This window comes from Schistocerca serialis, chromosome 3 (assembly GCF_023864345.2).
Source record: "Schistocerca serialis cubense isolate TAMUIC-IGC-003099 chromosome 3, iqSchSeri2.2, whole genome shotgun sequence".
Classification (NCBI taxonomy): Eukaryota; Metazoa; Arthropoda; class Insecta; order Orthoptera; family Acrididae; genus Schistocerca; species Schistocerca serialis.
The window spans coordinates 282,928,838-282,942,813 of NC_064640.1; the positions used below are offsets into that span (position 1 = coordinate 282,928,838).

Consider the following 13,976-nt stretch of genomic DNA (forward strand, 5'->3'; position numbering starts at 1 on the left):
TTAAAAAAGTTTTAGAAATGTTATTAAAAGAGCAAGAATATTACACACTTGATGAACTCATGGTCAGTGATTTTCAAGACTTGCGCATTGAGTAGCTGTACTTTTCAGTAAAATATATCTAATGATTATAAAAGAATTCTGCATTTACACACCTGTAAATAAATCTACTAGTATCATTGTTTCAAGTAGTCATACGTAATTGTAAACTAAGTGTTGGTAATTAATATTGACAAGGGCCACAGTATCAAAATATACTGAATGGCTTACAATGAACATTCTAATTCTAGTAAACATTATAGTTTATTGTAGGCCCCTTCACAGACTGTTGTCCACTTTAACTGTTTCTCCATCTTTCCTAGCTAGTTTAGCACATAGGCAGTGGTAGCCGTAAGTGGAATAAATTTCACATAACCATTTTTTACCCATGAAAGGTTGTAACTCATTTTATATTCTTAGGTATTTGGATCTTTTCATTTGCTTCTAAATGTTGTTCCATAGGACAGATACCATCTTTATTGAGCATGGTGGCCAAGATATTCTACTTCTGTTTGGAAAAATATGCTTTTTGCAACCTGCACTTGACCCCAGTTGTCTACAGTTTCCTGAATTAGAGATACAGATTTGATAACTATTCTTTTTGACTGGACCCAAGAAAAACACTTAGAAGGTGCAACAGGCCTACTAAAAAGACTGCGCTTACACCATGCTTGTCTGCCCTATTCTGGAGTACTGCTGTGCGGTGTGGGATCCACATCAGGTGGGACTGACAGTTGACATCGAAAAAGTTCAAAGAAGGGTGGCTCATTTCGTACTATCGTGAAATAGGGAAGATTGTGCCACCGACATGATACATGAATTGGAGTGGCAATAATTAAAACAAATGCGTTTGTCATTGCAACAGGATCTTCTCATGAAATTTCAATCACCAGTTTTCACCTCTGATAGCAAAAACATTCTGTTGCCACTCACCTACATAGGGAGAAATGATCATCACGATAGAACAAGAGAAACCAGGGCTTCCACAGAAAAATTTACGTGCTCATTTTTCCCATGCACCATTCAAGAGTGGAATGGTAGAGACACAGCTTGAAGGTGGTCCATTGAACCCTCTGCCAGGCACTTTATTGTGAATAGCAGAGTAATCATATAGATGTAGACATATGATAGTACTTACATCATCAATTTTTCCAAATGTCATTGGATCAGTACTGGTGCACTTGCAATGCAAAAGGGCAGTTCTTTATGCTCGTATAGGCCAGGAAAGGTAGGTGCAAGGGGCGTTTGAAAAGTCCATGCAAAGTCCGAGAGATTGCACCACCAGCATGTATCGAGGTCGTGTATAGTTAATAGCATCTTTGGAAAGAACGCACACCAAGTTTCAGCCATATTGGTCTATTTCTTTGTGCTTGGCATTCGTGTGCATCAAGGAAGTTGAGTGATTGTCAAAAAATGGACAAAAAAAGATTATGCAAGGCAAAAAGCCGCAGGGGACTAAAGAGAAGCTTGATCAACATTACGGTGATTCTGCACCTTCAATTCGAACAGTTTCTAAGTGGTTTCAAAATTTTCGTAGTGGCCATATGGGCACAAGTGACGCTGAACGTTCTGGATGCCCTGTGGAGGTTATGACTCCAGAAATCATTGATAAAATCCATGATATGGTGATGGATGACAGAAGAGTTACGGTGCGTGAGATTGCTAGTGCTGTGGGCATCTCGAATGAAAGGGTACATAATATTTTGCATAAACATTTGGACATGAAAAAGCTATCCACAAGGTGGGTTTCACGATTGCTCACGCTTGACCAAAACGGAATCGTGTGAAGTGTTGCAAGGATTGTTTGGAGCTGTTCAGGAAGAATCTGCAGCCAGCCACACTGCCCGAGCAGTTCTAGGCGCTTCAGTACGGAACCGCGCGACTGCTACGGCCGCAGGTTCGAATCCTGCCTCGGGCATGGATGTGTGTTATGTCCTTCGGTTAGTTAGGTTTGAGTAGTTCTAAGTTCTAAGGAACTGATGCCCTCAGATGTTAAGTCCCATAGTGCTCAGAACCATTTGAAGAATCTGCAGGACTTTAAGCGTTGTTTTGTCACTGTGGATGAAACATGGGTACATTACGATAGTCCTGAGACCAAACAACAGTCTATACAACAGGTTACTAAGGGAGAATCTGCACCAAAAAAGGTGAAGACCATTCTTCGGCTTGATAGGTTATGGCGACTGTCTGTTGGAATTCACAAGGGACGATTTGGAAAAGGGTAAAACTATAACAGGTGCATATTATTCATTGTTATTGGACAGTCTGAAAACCGAGCTGCAAGAAAAACTCCATCGATTGGACTGCAAATAAGTCCTTTTCCATCACGACAATGCACCAGCACACACCTCAGCAGTTGTGGTCGCAAAATTATTGGAAATAAGATTCCAGTTCGTTTCACATCCCTCCTATTCTCCAGAATTGTGTCGCTCGAACTACTACTTGTTCCCCGATTTGAATAAATGGCTGGTGGGACAAAGATTTTATTCAAATGAGGAGGTGATTGCAGCAACTAATAGCTATTTTCCAGACTTGGACAATTCCTATTATTTGGAAGGGATCAACAAATTAGAACAGCATTGGACAAAGTGTATAAGTCTAAAAGGAGACTGTTGTTGTGGTCTTCAGGCAAATGCCGGGATGGTTCCTTTGAAAGGGCACGGCCGATTTCCTTCCCCATCCTTCCCTCACCCGAGCTTGCGCTCCGTCTCTAATGACCTCGTTGTCGACGGGACGTTAAACACTAATATCCTCCTCCTCCTAGGCACCAGACATACCCAGAGGGATTAGTGTAGCTGATTTGCATGTGTTGCGTCCGTCAGCTCCTTGTGGTTCTTCTAACACTGTTCCTGTTGCTTCTGATGTTGCTATTGCTTCTTCTGTTGTTCCAGTTGCTTCTTCTGTTGTTACAATAGCTTGTGTCAATGCTGTTATTGCTGTTCCGCATCTTTTCTTGATGCCATTTGATCTCATCACCAATTTTCTAACTATGCAGAATGTATTTACTGGAACACTTTCAAGCAAGTACATGTGGTGATTGCTACCTCCCAGTTCAAATGCAAACACAGCTGTTGTTGTAGTAACATAGCTAAACAGTCTGAAGAGAAGCTCATGCAAAAACCAGTAACTCGATAAAATTTGTAATGACATTATAACCACAGGAGTTCAAAATAAGTCCAAGGAAAGTCTGGATCAAAGTGTTGTCATCTAAAATAAATGATACTCGAAACAGATAAAGGGTGGTGGTGATTGGACACAAAGTGCCTGTAACTGTTTTCAGTCACATTTCTGCATGTGCCTCCCCCCCCCCACCCACCCCCACCCCCACAAACACTCACACACCTGCATGCGTATACAGAGGGAGAGGGAGAGGGGGAGAGAGAGAGAGAGAGAGAGAGAGAGAGAGAGAGAGAGAGAGAGTTCCTTTAGGTGTTACATTGTGGTTCATGTTGTTGGTAGTAATTAAGGACTGGAGAGAGAAAGGCTATGGGAGATTGCAAAGAGTAGGAAGGAGAAGGTAGCAGAACAGCAGTACAGAAATACAGAGAGGGTTCTTATAGACAGCATAGATAGAGGTTATTCGTACAGAGGATTAAGAAGAAGAGAACAAGCAGTTACCCGAGATAAGCCAGAAAATGAACAGTTATTAAGAAAGCAAGAAACGGAAAAATGATCTCAGGAAAACCAAATGACATAAAATATTAAAAATAGTAACAAGAAATAAATATAAATGGGAAAATTGTGAATACTAGGAGACAACAAGAGAAAGCAATGAAATCATAAAAGAAAAAAAGAAGACTGTAAGAGCAGTCTGTACTTAAAGCACAGAAGTGCTGATGTAGTTGAGAAGAGGATGTATCCCACAAGACACAATTTGAGAGTGAGACATGAATTCGTAATTGCAGCAGATATCACTGGATGGATAATTTTGGTGTGATAGAAGAGCATACACAAAATGACAAGCATATTGAAGTGACAATGGCTTGAGGATTGAGGAGATGACTGTGGAGGTGTTGGTGGCTTAATTTGAGGAGGTAGGCTGCATGCAGTAGCCTGAATGTGCTAGTCTATAAAGACAATCTCTCCAGTAGGAGCTCCATGTGCAGCCATGTTAAGACTTCTCGGGGAGTCGGAATTATGCATTCTCATAAACATGACTAATACATGTCTGAAGATGAATGTCCAGAATGTACTGGATTTCTGGTTTGGGATGACAGTGAGTACATTTCATAGGTAGCCTGCTTGGTATCTGTTGAATGCTATCATGAGTGCAAAGATTACATTAAATCATTTTACTATGTGATTAAAATATCTGATATATGTGTACCTGTTATATGTATACATATAAATTTAAATTGTCCTTTGTCTTGTCAGTGAAGTCATTAAAGAGATCTAGTGAAATCTCCTTAAAGGAAGGCACAGTTAATGTGATAATAGCTGCTGTTCCTTATTGTACAATAACATATCCTATGTTTGTTATCAGAAGACTATCTGTATGCAGAGAAATGATAAGAATGCATTCCAGTTTAATACTGCAGTGCTGTGTTGTATCTCCGCAGCTCGTGGTCCAGTGACTACCACTGCTACCTCTGGATCACGGGATCCCGGGTTTGATTCCCAGCTGGGTTGGGGATTTTCCCTGCCCAGGGACTGGGTGTTTGTGTTGTCCTCATCATTTCATCATCACCATTTGTGAGAGTGGCTAGATTGGACTGTGTTAAAAATTGCACGGTGTAAAAATTGGGCCTTCTATGGGTGCTGATGAGCGCGCAGTTGGGCACCCCATAAACATCATCACAACTGCAATGCTGTGTTGTACGTTGGCAACCGTAATGCCCTTGTCGCTAATGACAAATGTGTGGAAGGTGGCAAAGAATCTATTGCCATAGGAATCTGGACAGGCAAGCAAAAGATTATTTGACACAAATGCAGTTTGAATAAATGTTATGCACTCAACTTATTCTGAAGAACTGCTATATTGTTGACAACTTGTTAGTGACTAACAATAAGCAGAAGTCTGACACTGGGCATGCATCTATATGCACTGAATGTTTGCCAGTAGAGCTAACTGTCAACAACTTGGAGTAATGTTTGGCACCAACTAGCAACACAGAACTCTCACTAGAAGCACAGAACTACATGTAGAAGTAGAAGTAGCAGTAGAGACTGACACCCTGGTGATCGCCACTTATAACACCATCCTGGCACTCTCCATTGGTCAGCAGTCCAAAGATTCTTCACTGGTGGCAATGTTCAAAGCCACAGCACCCACAAGAAGCTATGAGGCCCCAGCTCTGGCAATACTGATAACCTATGATACTACATACAACTTACATCCTTCCTTACTGGTGCCCTTTATCCAGCCAATGTTGGGACGAGACTTCTCCTATTTCGCAGAGAACCACACCCGTGTATATGATGGTATTATGATGGGGTTGCCGTTCCCAGCGGCATTTTTAAAAGCAACTACCCAGCTCCATCCCCCTTCCCATCCCCCCACCCCACCCCACCCAACCCCACCCCACCCCCCTTACTGGGGGAGAATCTGTGTACCCCTTTTGTCTGCATCTAATGTAATGGCATGGTCAAATGTGACATCATTCTTCAAATTGCTTGTGCATCATTTATCTGAGGTGGGATGTGGAAAAACAACATATTTGGCACAGATTCATTTATACACAAGACATTGTAGAATGTATGATGAAGGGTACTGCATATGAATATTATCAATTTACTGTCCTGTTACATTTGCATATGGAGTGGGAGAAAGACAACTGTCTGTATGCAACAGTACGTTTCCTAATATCTCTTACTTTACTCCTGTGGCACGTATGCAGCATACATAACAGAAGCAACAGAACTGTTGGCTAGACTTCATTGAATAATCCCATTCTTTCAAAGATTCTCTTTTAAATTCCCTGAGCATTTAAATTATTCCATGATATGAAATATACAAACCTTTTATGATCCTAACAGTTCTTGAATACCTTTGATGTTTGCTGTCATACCTAGTAGATAGGAATTCCAAACACTGTAGGGGTACTTTAGAATATGTCATATTAATATCTTGTATGCATTTTGATTACTGATATATCACACTTTTTGAGAATCCTCTCTCCAATCACTTATTTAACTTGCTTGTACCATGTTTTATTTTTTCATAGCCCTTAGATATTAAAATGATTTGGCAGGCTCTGGAAGTATACTACTAATCTTATAGTGTAATACCATCAGTTTCTTTCACTTTTTTATAGGCACGGCGTACTGTCATCACCCTTTTATTTAACTGGGTAGATAAAAAATCTATTAACCAAGCAGCAGCAGAACAATAACATAAAAGACAATTGTTATTGGCAAGCTTTTGGAGCCAGTGGCCCCTTCTTCAGGCAGAAGGGTTGAAGGGGAAGGAAGAGGGGTGAAGGGAAAGGACTAGAGAGATTAGGAAATGGGGTAGATTTGGGAAAGTCACCCAGAACCGCAGGTCAGGGGAGACTTACCATACAGGATGAGAAGGAGAGACTGATTGTTGGGGACTGCATTGAACAAGATTTGAAAACCTGAGAGCTTAAGGGTGGAAGACAGCATAACATGCAGACAGAAATTACTGCTTAAACATCATGCATAAGTTAATAATAGTGAAAAGCTAAGTACATTGTACGCAACAGAGGTGGAAGGGGGTCAGTGAAAAATAGATTGGTGAGACAATGAAATATGTAGAAAACTAAAACGGAGTGAAGCAAAGAGTAGTTACAGTGAAGAAATGCTGAGACAGATGAAATTAATGTAAATTAAGGCCAGGTGGGTGGCAAGAACAAGGACGTGTTGTAGAGCTAGTTCCCACCTGCCTACTTCTGAGAAACTGGTGTCTTGGGGAAGAATCCAGATGGCGTGTGTGATGAAACGGGCACCAAGGTCACGATTGTCGTATTGTAGAGCATGCTCTGCAACAGGATATTGCGAGTTGCCAGTATACACCCTCTGCCTATGCCCGTTCATCCTAATTGATAATTTGGTGGTAGTCATGCCGATGTAAAAGGCCGTACAGTGTTGTATAACAGCAGGTATATTACATGTGTCGTTTCTCAGGTGGCTCTCCCTTTGATAGTATATGTTTTACCAGTTAAAGGGCTGTTACAGGGGTTGGTAGGAGGGTGCATAGGGCATGTCTTGCAGTGGGTATAGTCCCAGGGGTTGGAGCTGTAGGGTAGGGAAATGGGTGCAGGAGCATAGGGTCTGACAAGAATATTTGTGGAGATTGGGAGGGTGATGGAAAGCTATTCTAGGTGTGGTGGTCAAAATTTCAGACAGAATGGATCTCATTTCACGCCATGATTGTAGGAAGTCATGGCCCTGTCGATAATGCTGATTAACACATTCCAGACCAGGAATGTCAGCAGTGGTGTGCTCCAAAGTTGTTTTTTGGGGGGATCGGCAGTATCAGGATTGGATGTGGTGGCCCAGGAAATCCGCTTTTTAATTGGGCTGGTGGGGTAATTATGTGCAGTGAAGATTGAAGTGAGAATGATGGTGTATTGCTGTAATGAGTCTGCATCCAAACAAACGTGTTTCCCTCGGATGCCAAGGCTGTATGGGAGGGAAAGGATGGCAACTTACATTTTGACACCTAGAATAGCTTTCTGTTGCCCTCCCAATCTCAATATTCTTGTCAGTTCCTATGCTCCTTTTGCACCCATCTCCCTACCCTGTGCCTACTACCCCTGTGACCGCCCCCACTGCAAGACTTTCCCTATGCACCTTCCTACCACCACCTATAACAGCCCTGTAACTGGCAAAATGTATACCGCCAATGATTTTGGACACCGGGGCGAATTCGCACAGTATGGCTTATTTGCTCTTTGCCACTGCATAGAAACAAAGAGTTACTTATTTTAACATCCGTGCACCAGTTATTTTAAGCGCAAGATTGCATTTATCGCATTTGACAACTTTTATTTTGCGTCAATTGTTTCCCTAGGTGAATAACTGACGAACAGTAAAGTGGAAACTTTCTATTGTTGCGCCGAGCAGGAAGTTATTGTAACTGTAATTGTCGACATGTTCAGTAGCTAACAGCATTGACATAATTTCTGTAAAAGTTTGTCGAGTTTCTCGGGCAAGGTTATAAAATAATGACAGTTTTTGTAAAACTGTGTACTGTGTGGGGTGATTTCAAACAATGCCAAGAATGTATAAGAGCAGGAGAGGTTCTACAGTATGGTGTAATTATGACCCGGAACTTTTAGATAAAGCTGTTCGTGATATCCAGAGTGGTAAATTATCGTACAGAAAAGCGTGTGATTTGTATGGTATACCTAAATCAACCCTACAAAATAAAGTGCAGAAAGCACATCCAAAAAAATGGGAGGACAGCCAGTACTAAATAAAGAAGAAGAAGAAATGTTGAAGCAAGGTATCTTGATGGCTGCACATTGGGGATTTCCCTTTACTAAACTGGATATTAGATATTTAGTTAAAGGCTACCTTGATAAATCTGCCGAAAAGAGAAGAGATTTCATAATAATTTGCCAGGAGAAAAATGGGTGCATTTATTCCTTAAAGGACAGTCAGAAGATATTTCTGTTCGCTTAAGCGAAAATATTAAACGAGCTCATGCAGAACTTATCTGTAATGTATAAAATTCATTATATCATTCCATATCACTTATTTGTAACAAAAGGCTACCTTAAAATGTGTAAAATGTCACCAAAATCAAATAAAAAGCACATAAAATTTTAAAAAAGGCAGTAACTGTCCAAATTCACCCTCTATATACTGTAACTTCGGACAGAGATTTAAAAAACACATATGTCTGAAGTCACCCCAATCCATGGGGTGACTTCAGACACTTTATTTAACTGCCTCAGATAAATCTACCTACACATACACTTTCTAGTTCTGGGATATTTTATTCGTTACACATATACCCTACCACTTCCATAACAATCAATTTAATCTAACAATATATACGAAAGTTACAATCAAAATAATGACAAAACCGTTCAAAATCACCCCGTTTGACGGTACTGTCAAAGGGAGAGCCACTTGCAAAAAGACACATGTCATATACCAGCTGTTAAATAAACATGACTACCACCAAATTATCAATTAGGATGAATGGGCATAGGCAGAGGGTGTATACTGGCAACTCACAATATCCTGTTGCAGAGCATGCTCTACAACATGACAATCGTGACCTTGGTGCCTGTTTCACCACAAATGCCATCTGGATTCTTCCCCAAGACACCAGTTTCTCAGAAGTCCCCAGGTGGGAACTAGTACTACAACACGTCCTTTGTTCTCACCACCAACCTGGCCTTAATTTACATTGATTTCTTCCATATCAGTGTTTCTTCACTATAACTACTCTTTCCTTCACTCTGTTTTAGTTTTCTACATCTTTCATTGTCCTACCAGTCTATTTTTCACCACCACCCCCTTCCATCTCTGTTATGTACAATGCACTTAGCGTTTCACTCTTATTAACTCATGCATGATGTTTAAGCAGTAATCTCTGCCTGCATGTTATGCTGTCTTCCACCCTTAAGCTCTCCGTTTTTCAAATCTCGTCCGATGCAGTCCCCAACAATCAGTCTTTCCTTCTCATCCCTTATGGTAAGTCTCCCCTGCCCCGCAGTTCTTTGTGACTTTCCCGAAAACTACCCCTTTTCCTAGACCTCTCCCGTCCTTTTCCTTCACATCTCTTCCTTCCCCATCAACCCTTCTCCCTGAAGAAGGAGCCACTGGTTCCAAAAGCTTGCCAGATACAACTGCCATTTATGTGGGTGTTCTGCCACCGCTTGGTGAATAGGTTTGTTATCTACCCAATTAAATAATTTTGTCAATAATTGATTATTTTCATTGCCATCACTCTTTGTTAAAATAGAGAATTCAAAACATACAATTTCAATTTAATTGCAGATTCTCCATATCGCACTGCTATAAGTGGAGCTATTTTGAAGTTGCAAGAAGAAGGAAAGTTGCACATACTGAAAACACGCTGGTGGAAAGAAAAACGTGGTGGTGGGACATGTCGAGTATGTAATAGCAAAAATTTACACTGTAATTTGTTGCACAGTCATTATAATAAATTGAATATCTATGGTATAACTGCAAACTTATTATTAATTTTATGAACGTTTCTAGCTCTTGAACTTTAGTTTGTGTCATCTCCTTCTTGACATTAATTATAAAAAATTAATTGAACATGCTCTTGGAAATAAAAAACTGCTGAAAGGAATAAGAAAGCTCACAATGTTACTTCAAAATTGTGACCATAAAACACCAAATATTTCCTTAAGTGGTATATAATCAGAATCATTGTCTGATGAATTCAAGTAGTGTAAAAATAATGAAACTGGGAAAATGTCAGAAATGTAATCTTATTTTAAGATTAAGATAAGCTTCAAGTATTTAAAAATAGAATTTTTATGATATCAAATGCTGATGATGAATGAAAGAAGTAGTAAAATCAGAAACAAAATAATTATCTCAGAAGTGTCAATCATACCATGCAATTTCACTGTTCAAATTTTTTTTTTAATTACGTAGGTCTTCCAATTTTTTTTAAAATCCCAAATGGACAAAAATGCTGGTTAGACCCTATCTAAATTGCTGTCCTTGTTTTCCAACTTCCCCAGCCAGTCTCTCTTTCCTCTCTGAAGGGATGTTTAGTTCTCAGACCCGTTGTTTTCTTTTCAAATGATTTTATTATTATGCGAACACTTGAACATAGCAGCTTGAGGTGGGGTTGTTTTGAACTATGGTTGTGTATGATACTGGTCTGGGTTCAGCCCTGTTCTGCCTCATTTAGGACACAACTCAATTTCAACAAACAATTGCTTGACACCATTTACTGGATGCTTTGTGTACTCCACTTTGCTTTCTACCATTCATTCATTGTTGTTTTCGTATTTTGAACTGAGTGAAGAACTAGTCCTCATTCATCACAGAATTGGAGTATGACTCCCACAACAACAGAAAGGATTGGCAATTGCTTTGACCTCACACCAGTGCTTTCACAGCATCACAAATCACTGGTATAGACTCCCAGCCCTATGAGGGGAAAGTGGGACTTGTTCCCCCTCAACTCTTTCCTCCTCATGACAGTATAATTTCTCATTTGTTTATTCTCTTGGCCAAATCCCACATTAAAGTGTCTGCATTATACCCGCACCTTGAGTTTCACCTCCTGAAGATAAGTGACAGCCAGCTCCCTTGTCTCTTTGTGACGTCAACATTTTTCTCAATTGAGTTATAAAATTTTCTTGATGAATATGATGCATTAACTGTTACATCATACAAAAGTTCACTTTATCATATTACAAAAAAATGTACATGTAAAGTTCCAGCTGTCCTACTATGTGTAATTTTTCCCTGTCAGAAAATCATTAAATGTGAAGATCCAAATTTATACACTGTTTAATATCCTCATTTATCCAAAATTATGAGTTCTATTATATCAGTTTTTATGTTGTTCCTTAGGATGACACCTCCAAGAGCAGCAGCACAGCAAACGAGCTTGGACTGGCCAATGTTGGAGGTGTTTTTGTTGTGCTGATGGGTGGCATGGGTGTTGCTTGTGTGATTGCTGTTTGCGAGTTTGTCTGGAAGTCACGAAAAGTAGCTGTTGAAGAAAGGGTGAGGAACATTCTGCAAGATACATAAAAGAAAGGTCTTTTTCCTTAAAAAATCATTAGCATTTGTTAATAATGTATGAATAAATGTGTTGGTATAAATAAAAATAATATGTAACTTGTGTGAATTATGATATTAATTGCTTGAGAGAAGTATACATGTCATGATGAAAAACAGACAAACATATATTTTTCTTTGATAACTGAGAGGCCACACAAAGCAGTATAAAGCAATGACAGTAGGAAATGGTATAAATGTGTGCTAATCAACATTAATAATGAGAAAATCAGGAACATTTAAGAGATTTAGCAGGGTACAAAGGTTCTAAATTATCTGGAAATTCTGTAGTAGATACACACATGAAACTTATTTTTCTCCAGTTAATGATGGTTTTACACATTGGGTGGGATGTAACGAAGTCTGTAACAGAGATATCTCACATAGATTTAGATTTACAAAGGATTTAATAAAGACTGAAATGTGCCTGAAGCACCACTATTTATGACAGAATAAAAATATGGAAGGAGAGAAATTATGTACGTTTTCAGTTTACAAGTAAGAAGAAGACACAAAATGAATTCCAGAATGACATATACATTCATATGGATAGCTAAAGAGTAAATAGGTGGCACTGCAATCTAGGGAGGACTTATTTCAAATTCATATGACCAATATTTAAACTATTTGGTGGTTGCCTTTCTTCTATCAGATAACCACATAGTGTTTGGTATTAAATTATTCAGCATTATAAAATACACTGGAAAAGTGGCTTATCTCTTTTATGGAAGTATTTGGTAAGTCTTAGATGTGCCATGTCTTTGTTGCAACCTGCCTGTTGAGTGACTGGGGAATGGAAAGTGAGTATTTGACCAGTAAATTCAGCAGTACTTCTGGAAGAGCAATATGTGAAGTTTTAAAATTAGATTAATATATCCATAACTGTGGATATTTTGATGAATTGCACCCTTTTTATAGCTGATTTTGTAATACATCTAAAACATTGTATTGTAGCAAGTATGCATGTTTTGCAGATAGTTTCTTTGCACTGTCTCGGGTATAATGTTGTTATCACAAGGATATTTTGCTGTTGCTAGTGAATGCAAATGTCAAAAAAATATTACTGTTAGATTTAGCAAGAGGATAACCATACCAGAAAACTGTTACATGAAAGAAACAGTAGTGAGATGGCAATAAGTGAAGTTCTTTTTTAGAGTAAGACTGGCAGCTTATATTTGTTATTGTGTTGAGAAATGAAAAGAGAATAGAATCTTTGTATAATATGCTAGGAATCTCAATAATGCAGATTTGCAAATGCATAGCAATATTACAGTAGTACATCATGATTACTGTTATTTCTCTGCTTTCAATAGATTCAAAGCCAATTTTTATCTGCATGAATTTGTCTTGTAACCAGTGAATTATTTTCGATTTTTGGCTCATGGTAAGAGGCAACTATGGAAATTTGCAACTGTCCTTGTATTCATTTTTCACTTAGCAGGCCGCTTCAGTACATATATCTAACTGATGACCTCGCTGTTAAGTTCCTTAACTTCCAACCAACCACATCAATACATTATTTTTATTCCCTAGCAAAAAAAGTGACTTTAACATCAAGTTTTTAGAATACCACTAGACAATTATCCCATTGAGCCTTGTTTTTGTGAACTTTCAGATGTAAAGAAATTCAGTATTTTGTAGTACTTTGTTATGCACTGACAAAGAAGTCTTGTAACATTGTCTTTTATTTGTAGTTTATATGTCCCCACAAATGGAATCCCCACATTTCATGGAAAATTTAACAACATTAAAAATATCTTGTACTATTTCATTGCTGATTTTTTTTAATGTATCTAATACAGTGGTTGCATTTTCTGTCATCAAAGTCATATGGTTTTTCCACATAGTATTATCTCAACTTGTCAAAGTAATTTGCTTGCTAATCATCCATCATTGCCAATGTTAATAGCTGTACGTACACGATTTATTAGGGACTCATGACCTTAGCTGTTAAGTCCCATAAGATTTCACACACACACGATTTATGTTTTGTATTTAGGATTAACAAGTTTGTTGAATATCATACTGCTTTGTGTAAGTTATAAACATTCTGAAAATTATTACTGGTGCAGTCAAAAAAACTTATGTAAATATTTTCCTTCAGTATTGTACAGCAGCTTTCTTAATTGAAAGTTGAAAGTGAGTGTCTGAGAGTTGTGCACCAGCTGCCCCTTCATTGTTGTATGTTTAAATGGAGATTATTTTTCCTGCATGGTGTGTCATTTAAATTTCATTCATCACAGTCCTAA

General features: G+C 38.8%; 1 protein-coding gene across 4 annotated transcripts in view; it reads left to right on the top strand.

The window, feature by feature from the left end:
• Positions 1-13,976, top strand: part of LOC126470065 (glutamate receptor ionotropic, kainate 2) — a 194,528-nt gene that overhangs the window by 165,183 nt on the left and 15,369 nt on the right. For 3 of the 4 annotated variants that reach the window (XM_050097571.1, XM_050097572.1, XM_050097573.1), the window contains exons 16-17: positions 9,955-10,070; positions 11,518-11,673. In XM_050097571.1, coding sequence (XP_049953528.1) covers positions 9,955-10,070; positions 11,518-11,673 — 272 coding nt within the window. Of the gene's footprint in view, positions 1-9,954; positions 10,071-11,517; positions 11,708-13,976 lie in introns of all 4 variants that reach the window. The other variant, XM_050097574.1, reaches the window with a different exon arrangement.